At 53.3% G+C, this 22,871-nt stretch overlaps 1 protein-coding gene across 3 annotated transcripts; it reads right to left on the bottom strand.

The window, feature by feature from the left end:
• Nucleotides 1-985: 985 nt before the first annotated feature.
• LOC146767771 (uncharacterized) lies at nucleotides 986-21,929 on the bottom strand. 3 transcript variants are annotated; one of them, XR_014953522.1, is made up of 9 exons: nucleotides 14,661-14,840; nucleotides 9,993-10,080; nucleotides 9,347-9,455; nucleotides 6,782-8,835; nucleotides 5,418-5,504; nucleotides 4,867-4,975; nucleotides 2,391-4,400; nucleotides 1,758-1,866; nucleotides 986-1,244 (listed from the first exon to the last, which is right to left on the bottom strand). XR_014953522.1 is itself a non-coding variant. In XM_085574411.1 (9 exons), the coding sequence occupies exons 1-4, from the start codon at nucleotides 18,626-18,628 to the stop codon at nucleotides 12,274-12,276; spliced, it is 810 nt and encodes a 269-aa protein (XP_085430537.1). In that variant the 5' UTR covers nucleotides 18,629-21,929; the 3' UTR covers nucleotides 986-1,244; nucleotides 1,758-1,866; nucleotides 6,782-8,835; nucleotides 9,347-9,455; nucleotides 9,993-10,080; nucleotides 10,160-12,273. The 3 variants fall into 3 exon arrangements, 1 of the variants encoding a protein (XP_085430537.1); XR_014953521.1 differs by lacking the exon at nucleotides 14,661-14,840 and adding an exon at nucleotides 10,160-10,430; XM_085574411.1 differs by lacking the exons at nucleotides 2,391-4,400; nucleotides 4,867-4,975; nucleotides 5,418-5,504; nucleotides 14,661-14,840 and adding exons at nucleotides 10,160-12,280; nucleotides 12,748-12,856; nucleotides 17,856-17,943; nucleotides 18,023-21,929.
• Nucleotides 21,930-22,871: the final 942 nt, after the last annotated feature.

The following is a 22,871-nucleotide window of genomic DNA, read 5'->3' as shown; positions in this document are numbered from 1 at the left end:
GCTGGCCCCACAGCCCGCTGCCGCTGTGCCTTGGGTGTCACAAGAGGTGTTGCATGGGGACAACGGTGACATTGATTGCAACAGCCCCAGGAGGCACCTCAGCCTCTGGCCCTGCAGCAGGGAGGGACCAGGGGCAGCCCCAAACCCAAAATTAATTGACTCTGCAGGGCTGGGTCTGCACTCACAGGAATGCTGATACCACTGGCTTTTCGAAGTGAAGAATGTAGTAACACAAATTTTTCTTGGCTGCCAGAGAGAAGACACCCAGCTTTTGCCCTGTTGGGAGATATTTTTGGACATTTTCAGGTTGTAGCGGAAGGGACCACTTGGAGAAATCAGCTCTGGGAGAAGCTGTACAGCCAGCCTGGGAGAACTTTTTCCCTTAAAGGCATGCTGAGGTCTCCTGGGTCTGCAGGACCAGGCACCTCCAGAAGGAATGTGGAAAGGTCAGAGGCTGTGGGCTGGTAAAGGAGTTGGTGCTGCAGGCTTGGAATAAGGCGGGGTGGGGGGGGGGGGTGTGCAACTGGGCAGGGATGGCACTGCAGACCTCACCTCAAGGGCAAAAGAGGAAGATGTAGATCAAAGTCCACAGTGTGGTGGGAACTCCAGGACATCTGGGATGGGTCAGGTGAGAAGCAAGGTGGGGTCCAGCAGAAAGTCCCCAGCACAGCCATGCACACAAAGCCATGGCTGTTGGGGACAAGGGACACCCATAATCAGCAGGACCACTATAAGGAACCTGCACCTCAGAGGGAGCATCTGCAGTCAGCTCCAGCACACACACCCCACCCAGGCTGGCCCAGCAGGCACTGCCGGGCTCAGCGTCCCCAAAGCAGGGCCAGGCAGGAGCTTCCCCAGGGACACACGCGCTGCTCAGCCCCAGCACCATCCCCAGGGCCTTCTGCTGCCACCAAGGCAGGGCCAGCCCCAGAGGCAGAGGCACAGCAGCCCTCCAGCAGCAGGACACGCACACACGGCCCAGCCCTGCAATGCCCAAGTGCTCGTCTTTATTCAAGCCGGGAAAAGCAGCCCCTGCCCCAAAGACAGCGGGGCTGGCACCACAGGGCTCCAGCCCAGCAGCAGCCAGCAGGAGCAGCTGCCACTGCTGCTGTCAGCCCAGCTGGGCACGGCACCGGCAGCGACGGGAGGGGACATCAGCAGATGGGGACATCAGCAGATGGGTCCAGAGGCCAGAAGTGAGGGGCAAGTCCTGCTTGGGAATTTCAGGGTCTTAACCCCAGAGACTGGAAGAAGAGAACAAACAATCACATCACCATGTGTAACATTCCCTGCCACTCTCTCCGCTGCCCTGCAATGCCCAGGGTGAGGTGCAGCAGAGTCAGGCTCAGGGGAGCTGAGGTGCAGTCCTTAGTGCAGACAGGTTGGGCCTGGGGTATCTCAGTGCTGGCAGCCCTGGCTCCAGGTCTGTGCAGATGCACCAAGACCTGGATCATGTCCTTGGTGCACCCCAAGGACAGGGAATGATTCCCTCTTTGCTGGCTTTGGTGAGTCCTTTGCACAGCCTGAATGAGCCCCCTGGGACTGGAGTGGGGAGGCCCTGACTGACCTGGAGTTTCTGCAGCCCCAGTGAGGGGAGATCAAACACTCAAGGACTATTCTCTCCCTTCTTGAGCCTCTCTCTCAAAGGATAAATGCAGGACAGTATTCAACATGTTTTGTCAAGAAAGAAGTTGGAAACAGATCTTTCTGAGGAAAAAGGAGGGAAATATTTCTTCAGCCAAGCATCTGGGCCTTACATTTTGCAGCATGCAACACCTCGTGCACATCTTAACACAGGAGTTGAACCACGAGGACAAGAACGCCTGAAGCAGAATCCCCGTAGTCTTCTGCATTGATCTGGATTGCCTGTTCCCATGGAGAAATAAACACACAGAACAATTATAGTAATAATCTCAGAGGTCAGATTGTAGTTATAGACTGGCTGATGCTCCCCAGTGTGGGTCAAAGCCAAGGGAAGGGATCAGATCAAAATCCCCCTCAGCCACATCTCCAATTACAATGTGTGTCACCAGGAAGATCCCTGTTCCCCCAAACTGGAGTCACACCAGAGCAGAGAGTAGAAAGGACAAGAGTGAGGTTGAGGAAAAGCCTCCAGGCTTCATTCCCACCTCTGCCTGGACCAGCACACTGGCAATCAGGGATTTGCCACTTTCCACATCCCTGACCCACAGAAGAAGCCAGGATTCTGTTTCCATGAGCTCTCTCCACCCCAAATCAGAGTCCATCTGGGAAGTCACTCAAGAAAACCCTTTCACCTCAATCCCCTCTCATCGCCTCCTAATTCCCACAAACACAGTCACTTCCAGGGACACTGAACACCCACTGGTGCAGGCTCACACTTTACCCCATTTCCCCTCTTCCCTTCTCACCTGCAGCACCCTGGACCAGCAGGAAGATCAGGGGGAAGAGCAGGAACAGGATCTTCATGGCTGCTGACTCACCCGGCTCTTCACAGGGCTGCAGAGGGGACAGCAAGGCAATGGGGACAGGCAGGACCCTGAGTGGGCAGGATTGCAGAGAGAGACCCCACACTCACCTCCCTGACAGAGGCTTTGGTGTTGAGGCAGCAGCAAAGCCAACAGGAATGGCTGTGTCCAGATGCCCCTGGGGCCAGGGAATGCTGCTGTGCCCCAAACTGGCTGGGTTTATAGCAGAGCTGGTGGGTGGGACAGGCCCCAGTTGCTGCTGGCACAAGAGCCCTGGGCCAACCCGGGAGTGCCCCATGGCTGTGGGGTGCTGGGGCTGCCCCTGGTCCCTCCCTGCTGCAGGGCCAGAGGCTGAGGTGCCTCCTGGGGCTGTTGCAATCAATGTCACCGTTGTCCCCACGCAACACCTCTTGTGACACCCAAGGCACAGCGGCAGCGGGCTGGGCAGGAGAGGGATGGGATGGAAGAGAGGGGCGGGTTGATGTTGGGAAGTGGAGAAATGAGGAAATGGTTTCCCTCCTTGTGATCTCCCATTTTATCCTATACTCAGCGTGGGATGTCAAGATCTGACTGAACCTTGCAATTGTGCTCAGCTTTGTACAGTGAGAAGAAAGGTTTGTCACTAATTTCACGTCCACAGCTCTACTGGGGAGTTTGGGAATGAGATAGAGAAAAGAAAATTTCCTGCACTCCCTCTGCCATTTACTTCCACCCATGTGTCCTTGGTAACTCCTGAGTTCGTTTTTCACACCTCCATCAGTCTGGCTGCAGATGCTGTGGGCCAAGGAGACCCTGGGTTTGGGAACAGCACTTCACTGCAGAGGCAAAGGGGGCTTGAGGTAACAGCCCCAGAGTCAGTGCCAGGACAGGTGACCACAGATGAAGGAAAAGCCAGGGTAGACAGGGATGACCTGAACATCCCCCACCAAATCCTGCAGCTCTGGAAAGCAATGATTCTTGAGAGGGAAAGTCTCCAGTGAACCAGGCAGGGTCTCCCGATGCTCCCAAATAACCGTGTAGAATGTCATACACAGGTATGGAACCAGGCAGGGATTCAAATGCCTGAGGTTTGCTTTGCACCCAGGGAGAGGCCCTTGCCTTTGATGGAGCAGAGCATTGTCACACCAGAGCACCTGAGATGGGCAGAGACACCAGGACATTCTGTTCATTCCAGGCAGGTAAACACAATTGGATATTTCTACAGCAAATTGGGACGTTTTCCACCTGTCACCCAGACAAGAACTTGCATGATTTCCACCTCCAACTGTTTGCTGGAATGGCGTGTTGAGCAACAGAGCCACAGCAGGGAGGGCTTTGGTGCTGGAACAGGACAAGGAGGAGCAGGGACAGCTCCTGTGGCTCACCATGGCCAGGTGTAGTCAATCCCTGAGCTCAGCTCTTCACATGAAGCTGTGGCTGTTGGGGATAAGGGACATCTGGGATTGGCTGGACCAGCACAGCGATCTGGCACTGCCAGGATCAGCATCCCCAAAGCAGGGCCAGGCAGGAGCATCCCCAGGGACACACGCACTGCTCAGCCCCAGCACCATCCCCAGGGCCTTCTGCTGCCACCAAGGCAGGGCCAGCCCCAGAGGCAGAGGCACAGCAGCCCTCCAGCAGCAGGACACGCACACACGGCCCAGCCCTGCAATGCCCAAGTGCTCGTCTTTATTCAAGCCGGGAAAAGCAGCCCCTGCCCCAAAGACAGCGGGGCTGGCACCACAGGGCTCCAGCCCAGCAGCAGCCAGCAGGAGCAGCTGCCACTGCTGCTGTCAGCCCAGCTGGGCACGGCACCGGCAGCGACGGGAGGGGACATCAGCAGATGGGGACATCAGCAGATGGGGACATCAGCAGATGGGGACATCAGGAGATGGGGATATCAGCAGATGGGTCCAACAGCCAGAAGTGAGGGGCAAGTCCTGCTTGGGAATTTCAGGGTCTTAACATCAGATTCTGAAAAGAGAAAGTATACAATCACATTGCCAGGTGTAACATTCCCTGCCACTCTCTCCACTGCCCTGCAATGCCCGGTTGAGGTGCAGCAGAGTCAGGCTCAGGGGAGCTGAGGTGCAGTCCTTAGTGCAGACAGGTTGGGCCTGGGGTATCTCAGTGCTGGCAGCCCTGGCTCCAGGTCTGTGCAGATGCAGCAAGACCTGGATCATGTCCTCGGTGCTGCCCAAGGACAGGGAATGATTCCCTCTTTAGTGACTTTGGTGAGTAGGGAGGCTCTGAACTGTCTGCTGCCTCACTCAAGGAAGCCTCAAAACCCACAAGTTCTTTTCCCTTCTCTTTTAGGCCTCTTAGACTAATTATAAAAGCAGGAGAGATCTTATCAGGTGTTTGCTATTAAGAAATTTTTCATAGATCTCATTAGGTAAAAAGGAGGAAACTTTTCTTCAGGCAGTGATCTGGTCCTTACCTAATGCAGCACACATGATATGGCGTACATCTTCCAATAGGTGTTGCGGGGCTGCGGCAAATCCCAACTGAGCAGTATCCCCCTCTTCTCTTACATAAAACTGTATTTCCTGTTCCCATGGACAAAAGCACACACAAAAAAATTACAGCGATAATAGTAATCATAATCCTAATTGAAATCATAATGCACTCAGCTGATGGATATGAAGTGTCAACTTTGTGCCCCAGGAAATGCTTCCATCCAAACCATCCTCCATCCTCCTGGGGCCCTCTGCCATCCCAATGCACGGCAAGAGAATCCCAGACAGGAATAGCTGGGTGCAGGCTTGGAGCCTGAAACCTTCCTGAGCTACAGAACAAGGCAGGATTCTATCTCCATGGGATTTGTCCACCCCAATTCATTGTTGAGTTGGAAATGCATTTGAAAACTCCTTTGACCACAGTCCTCTGTTACATTCTCATCATTCCCACAAACACGGTCAATTCCAGGGACACTGAATTCCCACTGGTGCAGGCTCTCACTTTTCCCCATCTCCCCACTTCCCTTCTCACCTGCAGCACCCTGGACCAGCAGGAGGATCAGGGGGAAGAGCAGGAACAGGATCTTCATGGCTGCTGCCTCTCCCAGGTTTCACAGAGCTGTATAGAGGACACCAAAGAATATTCTCCCAGCTGAGCTTGGCAAGGCACATCCCCAATTCCAGAGCATTCTCAGGATTCCTGGCAAGTGTTGGAACTCAAAATGTCTCTCAGACATTTTTAGAGGTTCCAGGCCTTGGTCAGAAGCATTTTAGACCCTGGCAGGCAGCTGGAAACAGCTGTGATTTTGAGTTTGAGCCATGGAATGAGTTACCAACTTTGGAGGTGGAACAAGCAGTCACAAAAGGTTAGATAGCATAGTAAAAGTAGTTACAAAACAAAGGGGATTTTTTTTAATGTTTTACAGGGGCGTTTTAGCACCTGTACAGGGGGGTTTTTACTTTGTACATGGGGGTCAGAAGTTCTGAGATGGAGGAAAGTGGGCTGATCCTGTTCTTCCTCCTTCTTCTTCCTTGCCTCCATGTTCTTGGTGATGTTGGCACTCACAGATTGGTTTAGAGTAGAAAAGCACTTTGTAATATAGGGAGTAGGTATTGGGGGAAAAATATAAACATGTAATACATAATATATCATATAAAAGATAGCAGCAGCCGTGGGCAGGGGGAGAGAAGAAGAAGACAACAGACAGAGAGGATGTCAGAGTGTGTGTGTGCCTCTGCCTGGGCTGCTGATCAAACAGCCGCAGCCCGAGAAGACAACCTTTTAGATAAATAGAAATAAATTGCCTTGAGACCAAAGAACAAGAGCCTGCGCAGTTTTTCTTTGGAAGCACGGGTTGGAGGAGAAATTTCACCACCACATAGGACCGCAGACCAAGCCTGGGGTTCCCACAGGCAAGGACATTCCCCAGCCCCACACTTGCTGCCACTGCCCTGGGTAGCACCAACCCAGCGAGCTGCCAGAGGGCAGGGCACTGTCTTGGTGCCTTGAAACGGGAACAGAAATTAACCTTTGCAACTAGTGAAAGCCTGAAATGATGGGAAATCTGTGTACTGCTGTAGGAACAGTCTCTCCTTACTTTCCAAGGGAAAGCCCTCATTCCCCCAACAAAGAAGATCCTAGATTCCTCTGGCAGTATCAAGTCACTTTTCCAGACTCTCCTGTCCTTGGGAAAAATCAGTTTCACCTTCCACATGTTCTGGCCTCTCCCATGAACACTTTCGTTGTCTTTCCCAAAAGAAAGAAATTTGGCTGATGGCTAAAATTGACTAGCCCTCCGTGTTTCCAGCAGTTTGTGCTTTAGGAGATGCTGCTCTGCTGGGCTTTGAGCTGGGACCCTGAGTGGGCAGGATTGCAGAGAGAGACCCCACACTCACCTCCCTGACCAAGGCTTTGGTGTCCAGGCAGCAGCAAAGCCAACAGGAATGGCTGTGTCCAGATGCCCCTGGGGCCAGGGAATGCTGCAGTGCCCCAAACTGTCTGGGTTTATAGCAGAGCTGGTGGGTGGGACAGGCCCCAGTTGCTGCTGGCACAAGAGCCCTGGGCCAACCCGGGAGTGCCCCATGGCTGTGGGGTGCTGGGGCTGCCCCTGGTCCCTCCCTGCTGCAGGGCCAGAGGCTGAGGTGCCTCCTGGGGCTGTTGCAATCAATGTCACCGTTGTCCCCACGCAACACCTCTTGTGACACCCAAGGCACAGCGGCAACGGGCTGGGCAGGAGAGGGATGGGGTGGACAAGGCAGAGTGATTCATGCTGGGAAGAGGAGAAATGAGGAAAATATTTCCTTCTTTGTGTCCTCTGATTTTATCCTTTCTATAAAAACACATAGTGGGACGTGGAAGATCAGATGGAATACTGCAAGAGTTCTCAGCTTTGCACGGTGAGAGGAAAGCTTGATTGCCTCTCATTTAATCTCAAAAGCTTTCTCTGGGAAGCTTGTACAGAAGACGGATAAAATAAGATTCAGGGTTAGCAGAGGGGAAGGAAAGACCACAGAAGGCAGGAATGATCTGAACATTGCCCACCAAGTTGTCCAGATCTGGGAAGCAATGGCAGGGCAAGCTTTTTGGAGTTTGTCTCTTCTCCCAGGTAACAACTTCCAGGACCATAGGAAATGGTCTTCAATGTACCCAGGCAGCGTGAGATTAGGAATTGGAATCAACTTCTTCACTGAAAAGGCATTGAGGCACTGGCACAGGCTGCCTAGGACAGTGGTGGAGTCACCATCCCTGGAGGGATTTAAAAGCCATGTAGATGTGGCACTTGGGGACATGGATTGGTGTTGGTCTTGGCAGTGCTGGAGGAATGACTGGTCTTGGTGGTCTTAGAGGACTTTCCCAACATTAAAGACTCTGTGATTCTCTGGTTCTTGGAAGAGAAAACCTTCAGTGAAACAGACATGGGCCCCAATTGCTCCTGTACACAGGAGAACCTGGACACACACAGGTGTTGAACCAGTCAGGGAATCAAATGCCTGAGGTTTGCGGTGCACACAGGGAGTGACCCCTGTGTTTGACAGAGCAGGGCATTGTCACTCCAGACTGCATTGGATGGGCAGAGCGGAGCAGAGAACATGTTTGCTCCCTGCACGGAAACAAATTTGGACATTTGGACCCCATGATCCACTGGAGTCATTTCCCCTGTCATGCAGACCAAGAGCTGCACAGTCTCATCCTCCTCCTCATGGCTGCTGGGATGGGGTGTGGAGCAGCAGAGCCACCGCAGGGAGGGCTTTGGTGCTGGAACAGGACAAGGAGGAGCAGCAGGGACAGCTCCTGTGGCTCACCATGGCCATGTGTACTCAAGGGACACAGCCCCCAGCACAGCCCTGCACATGAAGCTGTGGTTGCTGGGGACAAGGGACATCTGGGACTGGCCGGACCAGCACAGGGATCCCGATATCCCAGCGGGAGCATCTGCAGTCAGCTCCAGCACACACACCCCACCCAGGCTGGCCCAGCAGGCACTGCCAGGCTCAGCATCCCCAAAGCAGGGCCAGGCAGGAGCATCCCCAGGGACACACGCGCTGCTCAGCCCCAGCACCATCCCCAGGGCCTTCTGCTGCCACCAAGGCAGGGCCAGCCCCAGAGGCAGAGGCACAGCAGCCCTCCAGCAGCAGGACACGCACACACGGCCCAACCCTGCAATGCCCAAGTGCTCGTCTTTATTCAAGCCGGGAAAAGCAGCCCCTGCCCCAAAGACAGCGGGGCTGGCACCACAGGGCTCCAGCCCAGCAGCAGCCAGCAGGAGCAGCTGCCACTGCTGCTGTCAGCCCAGCTGGGCACGGCACCGGCAGCGATGGGAGGGGACATCAGCAGACGGGGACATCAGCAGATGGGGACATCAGCAGATGGGGACATCAGCAGATGGGTCCAGCAGCCAGAAGTGAGGATCATGTCCTGCTTGGAAATTTCAGGGTTTCAACCCCTGACGCTGTAAGAAGGAAAAAGACACAATTTACCTCCTGTAACATTCTCTGCCACTCTCTCCACTGCCCTGCAATGCCAAGGGTGAGGTGCAGCAGAGTCAGGCTCAGGGGAGCTGAGGTGCAGTCCTTAGTACAGACAGGTTGGGCCTGGGGTATCTCAGTGCTGGCAGCCCTAGCTCCAGGTCTGTGCAGATGCAGCAAGACCTGGATCATGTCCTCGGTGCAGCCAAAGGACAGGGAATTTTTCAGTCTTTAGTAGCTTTGGGGAATCCTCTGTAGACCCTGAATGAGCCCCCTGGGACTGGAGTGGGGAGGCCCTGGCTGACCTGGAGTTTCTGCAGCCCCAGTGAGGGGAGATCAAACACTCAAGGACTATTCTCTCCCTTAATGAGCCTCTCTCTCAAAGGATAAATGCAGGACAGTATTTATCATGTGTTGTCAAGAAAGAAGTTGGTAACAGATCTTTCGGAGGAGAAACAAGGAAAATCTTTCTTCAGCCAAGCATCTGGGCCTTACCGTTTGCAGCACAGAAATTCTCGTGCACATCTTCCCACAAAACGTGAACGACGGGGGCAAAAATTCCTTGAGCAGAATCCCCCTATTTTGCTGCATAAAATTGCACTGTCTGTTGCCATGGGGAAAGAAACACACAGGACAATTAAAGTAATAATTTGAGAGGTCAGATTGTGGTTATAGACTGGCTGATGCTCCCCAGTGCTGGTGTGTTTCACGGCAAGGGAAGGGATCAGATCAAAAACCCCCTCAGCCACATCTCCAATTAAAACATGGATCACCCGGAAGACCCCTGTTCCCCCAAACTGGAGTCACACCAGAGCAGAGAGTAGAAAGGACAAGAGTGAGGTTGAGGAAAGTCCATGCCGGCTCCCAGCTACATTCCCACCTCTGCCTGGACCAGCACACTGGCAATCAGGGATTTGTCACTTTCCACATCCCTGACCCACAGAAGAAGCCAGGATTCTGTTTCCATGAGTTCTCTCCACCGAAAATCAGAGTCCAGCTGGGAAGTCATTCAAGAAAACCCTTTCACCTCAACCCCCTCTCATCGCCTTCTAATTCCCACAAACACAGTCACTTCCAGGGACACTGAACACCCACTGGTGCAGGCTCACACTTTACCCCATTTCCCCTCTTCCCTTCTCACCTGCAGCACCCTGGACCAGCAGGAAGATCAGGGGGAAGAGCAGGAACAGGATCTTCATGGCTGCTGCCTCGCCCGGCTCTTCACAGGGCTGCAGAGGGGACAGCAAGGCAATGGGGACAGGCAGGACCCTGAGTGGGCAGGATTGCAGAGAGAGACCCCACACTCACCTCGCTGACAAAGGCTTTGGTGTTGAGGCAGCAGCAAAGCCAACAGGAATGGCTGTGTCCAGATGCCCCCGGGGCCAGGGAATGCTGCAGTGCCCCAAACTGGCTGGGTTTATAGCAGAGCTGGTGGGTGGGACAGGCCCCAGTTGCTGCTGGCACAAGAGCCCTGGGCCAACCCGGGAGTGCCCCATGGCTGTGGGGTGCTGGGGCTGCCCCTGGTCCCTCCCTGCTGCAGGGCCAGAGGCTGAGGTGCCTCCTGGGGCTGTTGCAATCAATGTCACCGTTGTCCCCACGCAACACCTCTTGTGACACCCAAGGCACAGCGGCAGCAGGCTGGGCAGGAGAGGGATGGGGTGGAAGAGAGGGGCGGGTTGGTGTTGGGAAGAAGAGAAATGAGGAAATGGTTTCCCTCCTTGTGATTTCCCATTTTATCCTATACTCAGCGTGGGATGTCAATATCTGACTGAACCTTGCAATTGTGCTCAGCTTTGTACAGTGAGAAGAAAGGTTTGTCACTAATTTCACTTCCACAGCTCTACTGGGGAGTTTGGGAATGAGATAGAGAAAAGAAAATTTCCTGCACTCCCTCTGCCATTTACTTCCACACATGTGCCCTTGGTAACTCCTGAGTTCGTTTTTCACACCTCCATCAGTCTGGCTGCAGATGCTGTGGGCCAAGGAGCCCCTGGGGTGGGGAACAGCACTTCACTGCAGAGGCAAAGGGGGCTTGAGGTAACAGCCCCAGAGTCAGTGCCAGGACAGGTGACCACAGATGAAGGAAAAGCCAGAGTAGGCAGGGATGACCTGAACATCCCCCACCCAATCCTGCAGTTCTGGAAAGCAATGGCAGAGCTGACATTTTTGGGGTCAGTCTTTTCTCCCAGGTAACAATTGACAGGACCTGAGGAAATGGTCTCAAATAGCACCAGGGAAGGATTAGATTGGGTATTAGGAATCATTTCTTTGCAGAAAGGATAATGGTTCTTTGGTACTTCCCAGGGCAGTGGTGGAGTCACCAATCCTGCAGGGAATTTAAAAGCTGTGTGGATGTGACACTTGTGCTCATGGTTTAGTGTTGGAGTTGGCAGTCCAGGTGGAATGGTTGGACTCAATACTCTTAGAGGTCTTTTTTAACATCAAGAATTTGATGGGTATGATTCTTGAGAGGGAAAGTCTCCAGTGAACCAGGCAGGGTCTCCCGATGCTCCCAAATAACCGTGTAGAATGTCATACACAGGTATGGAACCAGGCAGGGATTCAAATGCCTGAGGTTTGCTTTGCACCCAGGGAGAGGCCCTTGCCTTTGATGGAGCAGAGCATTGTCACTCCAGAGCACCTGAGATGGGCAGAGACACCAGGACATTCTGTTCATCCCAGGCAGGTAAACACAATTGGATATTTCTACAGCAAATTGGGACCTTTTCCACCTGTCACCCAGACAAGAATTTGCATGATTTCCACCTCCAACTGTTTGCTGGAATGGCGTGTTGAGCAACAGAGCCACAGCAGGGAGGGCTTTGGTGCTGGAACAGGACAAGGAGGAGCAGGGACAGCTCCTGTGGCTCACCATGGCCAGGTGTAGTCAATCCCTGAGCTCAGCTCTTCACATGAAGCTGTGGCTGTTGGGGATAAGGGACATCTGGGATTGGCTGGACCAGCACAGCGATCTGGCACTGCCAGGATCAGCATCCCCAAAGCAGGGACAGGCAGGAGCATCCCCAGGGACACACGCACTGCTCAGCCCCAGCACCATCCCCAGGGCCTTCTGCTGCCACCAAGGCAGGGCCAGCCCCAGAGGCAGAGGCACAGCAGCCCTCCAGCAGCAGGACACGCACACACGGCCCAGCCCTGCAATGCCCAAGTGCTCGTCTTTATTCAAGCCGGGAAAAGCAGCCCCTGCCCCAAAGACAGCGGGGCTGGCACCACAGGGCTCCAGCCCAGCAGCAGCCAGCAGGAGCAGCTGCCACTGCTGCTGTCAGCCCAGCTGGGCATGGCACCGGCAGCGACGGGAGGGGACATCAGCAGATGGGGACATCAGCAGATGGGGACATCAGCAGATGGGTCCAGTGGCCAGAAGTGAGGGGTATGTCCTGCTTGGGAATTTCCAGGTCTTAACATCAGATTCTGAAAAGAGAAAGTATACAATCACATTGCCAGGTGTAACATTCCCTGCCACTCTCTCCACTGCCCTGCAATGCCAAGGGTGAGGTGCAGCAGAGTCAGGCTCAGGGGAGCTGAGGTGCAGTCCTTAGTGCAGACAGGTTGGGCCTGGGGTATCTCAGTGCTGGCAGCCCTGGCTCCAGGTCTGTGCAGATGCAGCAAGACCTGGATCATGTCCTCGGTGCTGCCCAAGGACAGGGAATGATTCCCTCTTTAGTGACTTTGGTGAGTAGGGAGGCTCTGAACCGTCTTCTGCCTCACTCAAGGAAGCCTCAAAACCCACAAGTTCTTTTCCCTTCTCTTTTAGGCCTCTTAGACTAATTATAAAAGCAGGAGAGATCTTATCAGGTGTTTGCTATTAAGAAATTTTTCATAGATCTCATTAGGTAAAAAGGAGGAAACTTTTCTTCAGGCAGTGATCTGGTCCTTACCTAATGCAGCACACATGATATGGCGTACATCTTCCAATAGGTGTTGCGGGGCTGCGGCAAATCCCAACTGAGCAGTATCCCCCTCTTCTCTTGCATAAAACTGTATTTCCTGTTCCCATGGACAAAAGCACACACAAAAAAATTACAGCGATAATAGTAATCATAATCCTAATTGAAATCATAATGCACTCAGCTGATGGATATGAAGTGTCAACTTTGTGCCCCAGGAAATGCTTCCATCCAAACCATCCTCCATCCTCCTGGGGCCCTCTGCCATCCCAATGCACGGCAAGAGAATCCCAGACAGGAATAGCTGGGTGCAGGCTTGGAGCCTGAAACCTTCCTGAGCTACAGAACAAGGCAGGATTCTATCTCCATGGGATTTGTACAGCCCAATTCGTTGTTGAGTTGGAAATGCATTTGAAAACTCCTTTGACCACAGTCCTCTGTTACATTCTCATCATTCCCACAAACACGGTCACTTCCAGGGACACTGAATTCCAGTGGTGCAGGCTCACATTTTCCCTCATCTCCCCACTTCCCTTCTCACCTGCAGCACCCTGGACCAGCAGGAGGATCAGGGGGAAGAGCAGGAACAGGATCTTCATGGCTGCTGCCTCTCCCAGGTTTCACAGAGCTGTATAGAGGACACCAAAGAATATTCTCCCAGCTGAGCTTGGCAAGGCACATCCCCAATTCCAGAGCATTCTCAGGATTCCTGGCAAGTGTTGGAACTCAAAATGTCTCTCAGACATTTTTAGAGGTTCCAGGCCTTGGTCAGAAGCATTTTAGACCCTGGCAGGCAGCTGGAAACAGCTGTGATTTTGAGTTTGAGCCATGGAATGAGTTACCAACTTTGGAGGTGGAACAAGCAGTCACAAAACGTTAGATAGCATAGTAAAAGTAGTTACAAAACAAAGGGGAATTTTTTTAATGTTTTACAGGGGCGTTTTAGCACCTGTACAGGGGGGTTTTTACTTTGTACATGGGGGTCAGAAGTTCTAAGATGGAGGAAAGTGGGCTGATCCTGTTCTTCCTCCTTCTTCTTCCTTGCCTCCATGTTCTTGGTGATGTTGGCACTCACAGATTGGTTTAGAGTAGAAAAGCACTTTGTAATATAGGGAGTAGATATTGGGGGAAAACTATAAACATGTAATACATAATACATCATATAAAAGATAGCAGCAGCCGTGGGCAGGGGGAGAGAAGAAGAAGACAACAGACAGAGAGGATGTCAGTGTGTGTGTGTGCCTCTGCCTGGGCTGCTGATCAAACAGCCGCAGCCCGAGAAGACAACCTTTTAGATAAATAGAAATAAATTGCCTTGAGACCAAAGAACAAGAGCCTGCGCAGTTTTTCTTTGGAAGCACGGGTTGGAGGAGAAATTTCACCACCACATAGGACCGCAGACCAAGCCTGGGGTTCCCACAGGCAAGGACATTCCCCAGCCCCACACTTGCTGCCACTGCCCTGGGTAGCACCAACCCAGCGAGCTGCCAGAGGGCAGGGCACTGTCTTGGTGCCTTGAAACGGGAACAGAAATTAACCTTTGCAACTAGTGAAAGCCTGAAATGATGGGAAATCTGTGTACTGCTGTAGGAACAGTCTCTCCTTACTTTCCAAGGGAAAGCCCTCATTCCCCCAACAAAGAAGATCCTAGATTCCTCTGGCAGTATCAAGTCACTTTTCCAGACTCTCCTGTCCTTGGGAAAAATCAGTTTCACCTTCCACATGTTCTGGCCTCTCCATGAACACTTTCGTTGTCTTTCCCAAAAGAAAGAAATTTGGCTGATGGCTAAAATTGACTAGCCCTCCGTGTTTCCAGCAGTTTGTGCTTTAGGAGATGCTGCTCTGCTGGGCTTTGAGCTGGGACCCTGAGTGGGCAGGATTGCAGAGAGAGACCCCACACTCACCTCCCTGACAGAGGCTTTGGTGTTGAGGCAGCAGCAAAGCCAACAGGAATGGCTGTGTCCAGATGCCCCTGGGGCCAGGGAATGCTGCAGTGCCCCAAACTGTCTGGGTTTATAGCAGAGCTGGTGGGTGGGACAGGCCCCAGTTGCTGCTGGCACAAGAGCCCTGGGCCAACCCGGGAGTGCCCCATGGCTGTGGGGTGCTGGGGCTGGCCCTGGTCCCTCCCTGCTGCAGGGCCAGAGGCTGAGGTGCCTCCTGGGGCTGTTGCAATCAATGTCACCGTTGTCCCCACGCAACACCTCTTGTGACACCCAAGGCACAGCGGCAGCGGGCTGGGCAGGAGAGCGATGGGGTGGACAAGGCAGAGTGATTCATGCTGGGAAGAGGAAAAATGAGGAAAATATTTCCTTCTTTGTGTCCTCTGATTTTATCCTTTCTATAAAAACACATAGTGGGACGTGGAAGATCAGATGGAATACTGCAAAAGTTCTCAGCTTTGCACAGTGAGAGGAAAGCTTGATTGCCTCTCATTTCATCTCAAAAGCTTTCTCTGGGAAGCTTGTACAGAAGACGGATAAAATAAGATTCAGGGTTAGCAGAGGGGAAGGAAAGACCACAGAAGGCAGGAATGATCTGAACATTGCCCACCAAGTTGTCCAGATCTGGGAAGAAATGGCAGGGCAAGCTTTTTGGAGTTTGTCTCTTCTCCCAGGTAACAACTTCCAGGACCATAGGAAATGGTCTTCAATGTACCCAGGCAGCGTGAGATTAGGAATTGGAATCAACTTCTTCACTGAAAAGGCATTGAGGCACTGGCACAGGCTGCCTAGGACAGTGGTGGAGTCACTATCCCTGGAGGGATTTAAAAGCCATGTGGATGTGGCACTTGGGGACATGGATTAGTGTTGGTCTTGGCAGTGCTGGAGGAATGACTGGTCTTGGTGGTCTTAGAGGACTTTCCCAACATTAAAGACTCTGTGATTCTCTGGTTCTTGGAAGAGAAAACCTTCAGTGAAACAGACATGGGCCCCAATTGCTCCCGTACACAGGAGAACCTTGACACACACAGGTGTTGAACCAGTCAGGCAATCAAATGCCTGAGGTTTGCGGTGCACACAGGGAGTGACCCCTGTGTTTGACAGAGCAGGGCATTGTCACTCCAGACTGCCTTGGATGGGCAGAGAGGAGCAGAGAACATGTTTGCTCCCTGCACGGAAACAAATTTGGACATTTGGACCCCATGATCCACTGGAGTCATTTCCCCTGTCATGCAGACCAAGAGCTGCACAGTCTCATCCTCCTCCTCATGGCTGCTGGGATGGGGTGTGGAGCAGCAGAGCCACCGCAGGGAGGGCTTTGGTGCTGGAACAGGACAAGGAGGAGCAGCAGGGACAGCTCCTGTGGCTCACCATGGCCATGTGTACTCAAGGGACACAGTCCCCAGCACAGTCCTGCACATGAAGCTGTGGTTGCTGGGGACAAGGGACATCTGGGACTGGCCGGACCAGCACAGGGATCCCTATATCCCAGAGGGAGCATCTGCAGTCAGCTCCAGCACACACACCCCACCCAGGCTGGCCCAGCAGGCACTGCCGGGCTCAGCGTCCCCAAAGCAGGGCCAGGCAGGAGCATCCCCAGGGACACACGCGCTGCTCAGCCCCAGCACCATCCCCAGGGCCTTCTGCTGCCACCAAGGCAGGGCCAGCCCCAGAGGCAGAGGCACAGCAGCCCTCCAGCAGCAGGACACGCACACACGGCCCAGCCCTGCAATGCCCAAGTGCTCGTCTTTATTCAAGCCAGGAAAAGCAGCCCCTGCCCCAAAGACAGCGGGGCTGGCACCACAGGGCTCCAGCCCAGCAGCAGCCAGCAGGAGCAGCTGCCACTGCTGCTGTCAGCCCAGCTGGGCACGGCACCGGCAGCGACGGGAGGGGACATCAGCAGATGGGGACATCAGCAGATGGGGACATCAGCAGATGGGTCCAGCGGCCAGAAGTGAGGATCATGTCCTGCTTGGAAATTTCAGGGTTTCAACCCCTGACGCTGTAAGAAGGAAAAAGACACAATTTACCTCCTGTAACATTCCCTGCCACTCTCTCTGCTGCCCTGCAATGCCCAGGGTGAGGTGCAGCAGAGTCAGGCTCAGGGGAGGTGAGGTGCAGTCCTTAGTGCAGACAGGTTGGGCCTGGGGTATCTCAGTGCTGGCAGCCCTGGCTCCAGGTCTGTGCAGATGCAGCAAGACCTGGATCATGTCCTCGGTGCAGCCAAAGGACAGGGAATTTTTCAGTCTTTAGTAGCTTTGGGGAATCCTCTGTAGACCCTGAATGAGGCCCCTGTGACTGAACTGGGGAGGCCCTGGCTGACCTGGAGTTTCTGCAGCCCCAGTGAGGGGAGATCAAACACTCAAGGACTATTCTCTCCCTTAATGAGCCTCTCTCTCAAAGGATAAATGCAGGACAGTATTTATCATGTGTTGTCAAGAAAGAAGTTGGTAACAGATCTTTCGGAGGAGAAACAAGGAAAATCTTTCTTCAGCCAAGCATCTGGGCCTTACCGTTTGCAGCACACAAATTCTCGTGCACATCTTCCCACAAAACGTGAACGACGGGGGCAAAAATTCCTTGAGCAGAATCCCCCTATTTTGCTGCATAAAATTGCACTGTCTGTTGCCATGGGGAAAGAAACACACAGGACAATTAAAGTAATAATTTGAGAGGTCAGATTGTGGTTATAGACTGGCTGATGCTCCCCAGTGCTGGTGTGTTTCACGCCAAGGGAAGGGATCAGATCAAAAACCCCCTCAGCCACATCTCCAATTAAAACATGGATCACCCGGAAGATCCCTGTTCCCCCAAACTGGAGTCACACCAGAGCAGAGAGTAGAAAGGACAAGACTGAGTTTGAGGAAAGTCCATGCCGGCTCCCAGCTACATTCCCACCTCTGCCTGGACCAGCACATAGGCAATCAGGGATTTGCCACTTTCCACATCCCTGACCCACAGAAGAAGCCAGGATTCTGTTTCCATGAGTTCTCTCCACCAAAAATCAGAGTCCATCTGGGAAGTCACTCAAGAAAACCCTTTCACCTCAATCCCCTCTCATCGCCTTCTAATTCCCACAAACACAGTCACTTCCAGGGACACTGAACACCCACTGGTGCAGGCTCACACTTTACCCCATTTCCCCTCTTCCCTTCTCACCTGCAGCACCCTGGACCAGCAGGAAGATCAGGGGGAAGAGCAGGAACAGGATCTTCATGGCTGCTGCCTCGCCCGGCTCTTCACAGGGCTGCAGAGGGGACAGCAAGGCAATGGGGACAGGCAGGACCCTGAGTGGGCAGGATCGCAGAGAGAGACCCCACACTCACCTCGCTGACAAAGGCTTTGGTGTTGAGGCAGCAACAAAGCCAACAGGAATGGCTGTGTCCAGATGCCCCTGGGGCCAGGGAATGCTGCAGTGCCCCAAACTGTCTGGGTTTATAGCAGAGCTGGTGGGTGGGACAGGCCCCAGTTGCTGCTGGCACAAGAGCCCTGGGCCAACCCGGGAGTGCCCCATGGCTGTGGGGTGCTGGGGCTGCCCCTGGTCCCTCCCTGCTGCAGGGCCAGAGGCTGAGGTGCCTCCTGGGGCTGTTGCAATCAATGTCACCGTTGTCCCCACGCAACACCTCTTGTGACACCCAAGGCACAGCGGCAGCGGGCTGGGCAGGAGAGGGATGGGATGGAAGAGAGGGGCGGGTTGGTGTTGGGAAGAAGAGAAATGAGGAAATGATTTCCCTCCTTGTGATTTCCCATTTTATCCTATACTCAGCGTGGGATGTCAAGATCTGACTGAACCTTGCAATTGTGCTCAGCTTTGTACAGTGAGAAGAAAGGTTTGTCACTAATTTCACTTCCACAGCTCTACTGGGGAGTTTGGGAATGAGATAGAGAAAAGAAAATTTCCTGCACTCCCTCTGCCATTTACTTCCACCCATGTGTCCTTGGTAACTCCTGAGTTCGTTTTTCACACCTCCATCAGTCTGGCTGCAGATGCTGTGGGCCAAGGAGACCCTGGGGTGGGGAACAGCAATTCACTGCAGAGGCAACGGGGGCTTGAGGTAACAGCCCCAGAGTCAGTGCCAGGACAGGTGACCACAGATGAAGGAAAACCCGGGGTAGGCAGGGATGACCTGAACATCCCCCACCCAATCCTGCAGTTCTGGAAAGAAATGGCAGAGCTGACATTTTTGGGGTCAGTCTTTTCTCCCAGGTAACAATTGACAGGACCAGAGGAAATGGTCTCAAATAGCACCAGGGAACGATTAGACTGGGTATTAGGAATCACTTATTTGCAGAAAGGATAATGGTTCTTTGGGACTGCCCAGGGCAGTGATGGAATCACCAATCCTGCAGGGAATTTAAAGCTGTGTATATGTGACACTTGTGCTCATGGTTTTGTGTTGGGGTTGGCAGTCCAGGTGGAATGGTTGGACTCGATACTCTTAGAGGACTTTTTCAACATCAAGAATTTGATGGATATGATTCTTGAGAGGGAAAGTCTCCAGTGAACCAGGCAGGATACCCTGCTGCTCCCAAACAACCGTGTAGATGGCACACACAGGTGTGGAACCAGGCAGGGATTCAAATGCCTGAGGTTTGCTTTACATACAGAGAGAGGCCCCTGCTTTGGATGGAGCAGAGCATTGTCACTCCAGAGCACCTGAGATGGGCAGAGACACCAGGACATTCTGTTCATTCCATGCAGGTAAACACAATTGGATATTTCTACAGCAAATTGGGACCTTTTCCACCTGTCACCCAGACAAGAACTTGCATGGTTTTCCTCATCTTCCTCTCTGCTGGGATGGTGTGTGGAGCAGCAGAGCCACAGCAGGGAGGGCTTTGATGCTGGAACAGGACAAGGAGGAGCAGCAGGGACAGATCCTCTGGCTCACCATGGCCATGTGTACTCAAGGGACAAAGCTCCCAGCACAGTTCTGCACATGAAGCTGTGGCTGCTGGGGACAAGGGACATCTAGAACTGGCAGGACCAGCACAGGGGTCCCAATTCCTCAGAGGGAGCATCTGCAGTCAGCTTTGGGGTTTCAGATGTTTTTTCTATGGTACTTTTCAACAGCTGTTTACCATCAGAAGAAGGGATAGCACCATCATTTGCTGCTTTTAGTAATTGTTTCTTGTTCTGAGATTTAACAATTGTCCATTCTCTGAGACCATCATGTTTGGATCCATGCCTGTCCATCAGTTGGAGGTTATCAATACTTTACTGGGAGTTTTGGGAAACTGAGGCAGCAGGGGTGGTATTAGCAGGGGTACCATAGTTCTCCGTGTGTCTCCCATTTGTCAAAGCAGCTGCCAGGTTCCATTCCTCTGCCTCTCGCTGCATGCGAAGCTGTGATGGATTACTGTGTGAACCGGATGCAGGAGCTGCTGGTAGCAGAGAAGCTGCTGGTGGATGTAAGGGTGGGATTTCCAGAGGCTGCGAGGGTGGCTGTGGGGGTTTGTAATTTTCCCTTCTTCCCCCCATTCTCCCTCCCCACTTCCTGCACGTTCCCTCTCCCTCCCATGATCCTTTGTCCCATTCCTGCGTTCCCCTGCCTTCCCCCTCACCACGCGGTCTGTCCCTGCCCCCCCGCCTTTCCCATCGCTGTCCCCAGGGTTTCCCTGCCCCTCTCCCCTGCCTCCCGTCCCATTGGCAGAGCTCAGGTTCCCCCCGCCCCGGCACGGGGTATAACCGACCCCTGGGTCGGTGTCCCGGTGTCTCGGGAACACGGTCCCACAATAAACACGTGTCTGCACCTGAGTCCCGTGTCGCCATTTCATCTGTTCCTGTGCTAGAACTGAGCCTCGCAGAGTCGAAGGGGAAAAAGCGGTGCCGCCTCTCTCCCCCTCCCGCTGTGTCCCACCAGCGCTTGCCCGGAGCTGGTCCGAACAGCAACAAATGATAGCAGAGGAGGGTTTTTCCCATCGATTTGTGAAAAGCGGGGAGAGAGAAAGGAACTCTGCCCCGTAAGAGCTCTGCAGACGCTAAGAGGAGTTGACGCGCCGGGTGGAAAACAAACCCGAAGCTCCGGGACGCTCTTCGTCCTCGCCGGCGTGCTCTCTAACCCACCCGAGAGCAGCCGCACTGCGGGGGCAGCCGGACTGCAGGGGCCGGGAGCCAGGTAGACTTACCCGAGGACAAAGAGGAGAGTTTGGCAGAGGCTCGATGGACTGAGCTCCAAGAGTGGCCTGTCAGGGGATGGCATTTGAATGGAGATCAGAGGCTGACAGTGGCCGAACCCATAGATTCAGGGGACGAACTCTGGGTTAACGGGAACACACAGGTCTCTGGAGAGCCAAACTACGAAAGAATATGTCCTCAGTTTAGCGTGATTTTCCACCACCAAGGAGAGAGATAGAGATTTCACCGCCTGAGCCCAGAGGGTAAGCTGGGTCAGAGCAGGGTGTGGAATCCTGGGGGGCAGCTGAGCTACCTTTTTTTCTTCTGAGTTTTAACCACCATCCGCGTCCAGATAGGGGCTGTAGGCTTGCATGTCCCTGGCGGCCGGGAGGCTTTTTCTTTTCCGAGGAGGACGCAGCCTCGCTCGGTCTTTTCTGGGGTAACTCATACTGGAAAGCTCCTTCTTTCTCGGAAAGCTGCCTTTTCTACCCTCTCCTCCCTATTCTGGGCTATGGGGGCAGGGGGGGTCGAAAGGACACCAATGGGACAGAATTGTAAACGGCGACACGTCAGCTATGGGAGAATTGTTAACATCCTAAGAGAGGCCCTTCACATCCACACATTTTGTCGGCTTCCAGCCACGGTGGGCCCCTCTCCTGTGGATTTTCCCCCTGGCTTCTGTGAAGGTTCCCATACCCTCATCCCCTCGGATTTTCCTAAACATTTTCCTATCCTCCCTTTGGGATTGCTGTGGCCGAGCCGCCCCAGGTGCCCTGCTGGACGCTGTTCAGGCCAAGTGCAGTGTACCCGGCACCCCTTTCCAAGATGGTGATGGCCATGCCACTTGGAACCCATTTTTCTGCCTTGACCCTTCTTTTCTGCCCCTGGTTTCCCACCAGCCCCATCCCTCCCCCAAGGGCCCTGCAACATCCCTGCACGAGGCTAGTCCCTATTGTGGGGAGGTGGGGTTAGATACTCCCCAGTCCTTCTTCTGGCTCTTCCTCCAAGGGGAAGGATCGGGAGGGACCTTCTTCCGAGGAAATAGAGTCGAAACCCGGGACTGGGGATCCATCATTTTGTTTTCCCCCTAAGATGGTGGCATCCTGGTCCACTCTTTACCAATTCCCCTTATTATTCATGACAATCACTAATTAAGTGATTGTCTGATGTTCCTATCCTATTCTGTAATGTACTCTGCCCAATGTTCCCTTTTATTTTGCTACAAATTCTTCTTATTGCTTTTGATTATTTTTGGAATAATCTGTTTGTTGAGTTATATCCTATAGAAGGAAAGATCATCCTCTGTAATTACTGCTCAGAATTCTATGCCAACTTCGCAACCAAATAATCAAATTGGAGAAACCACATCGCTGTTCGCTGCCTGCTTCTGCTCTGCTAGAATTTGAAAACCACAAGCATCGCATCATGAATCCCGCTTTCATCCTCAATACAAAATGTGTTTATGATAATTTTGTACCCTTTATCTTCAGTTGTAATGTAAAAAATATTTTTGGCCCATTCATTGTAACTATGATTGGTGTATCACTTTCTGATGTCCCTTTGTAATACTGCTAATTTGTTTTTACCTCAGAACTCCCTTTCCTTTATGTTAATACAAAAGAGTGAGCTGCAGGGCTTTGTAATTTTCCCTTCTTCCCCCCATTCCCCCTCCCCACTTCCCGCACGTTCCCCCTCCCTCCTGTGGTCCTTTGTCCCATTCTTTCGTTCCCCTGCTTTCCCCCTCGCCACGCGGTCTGTCCCTGCCCCCCTCGCCTTTCCCATCACTGTCCCCAGGGTTTCCCTGCCCCTCTCCCCTGCCTCCCGTCCCATTGGCAGAGCTCAGGTTCCCCCTGCCCCGGCACGGGGTATAACCGACCCGCGGGTCGGTGTCCCGGTGTCTCGGGAACACGCTCCCACAGTAAACACGTGTCTGCACCCGAGTCCCGTGTCGCCATTTCATCTGTTCCCGCGCTAGAACTGAGCCTCGCAGAGTTGAAGGGGAAAAAGCGGTGCCGCCTCTCTCCCCCTCCCGCTGTGTCCCACCGGTGCTCGCCCAG

This window comes from Lonchura striata, chromosome 3, assembly GCF_050655825.1.
Source record: "Lonchura striata isolate lonStrDom1 chromosome 3, ASM5065582v1, whole genome shotgun sequence".
Lineage (NCBI taxonomy): Eukaryota > Metazoa > Chordata > Aves > Passeriformes > Estrildidae > Lonchura > Lonchura striata.
This window is presented reverse-complemented; position numbering and strand designations above follow the sequence as displayed.

Coding starts and splice junctions, on each gene's coding strand:
- LOC146767771 (XM_085574411.1), bottom strand. CDS start 18,628: ATGGGTGGAAGTAAATGGCAGAGGGAGTGCAGGAAATTTTCTTTTCTC. Junction 17,944..18,022: donor CCAAAGCCTTTGTCAGCGAG/GTGAGTGTGGGG, acceptor TCCCCTCTGCAG/CCCTGTGAAGAGCCGGGCGA. Junction 12,857..17,855: donor GCTGGTCCAGGGTGCTGCAG/GTGAGAAGGGAA, acceptor CCATGGGAACAG/GAAATACAGTTTTATGCAAG.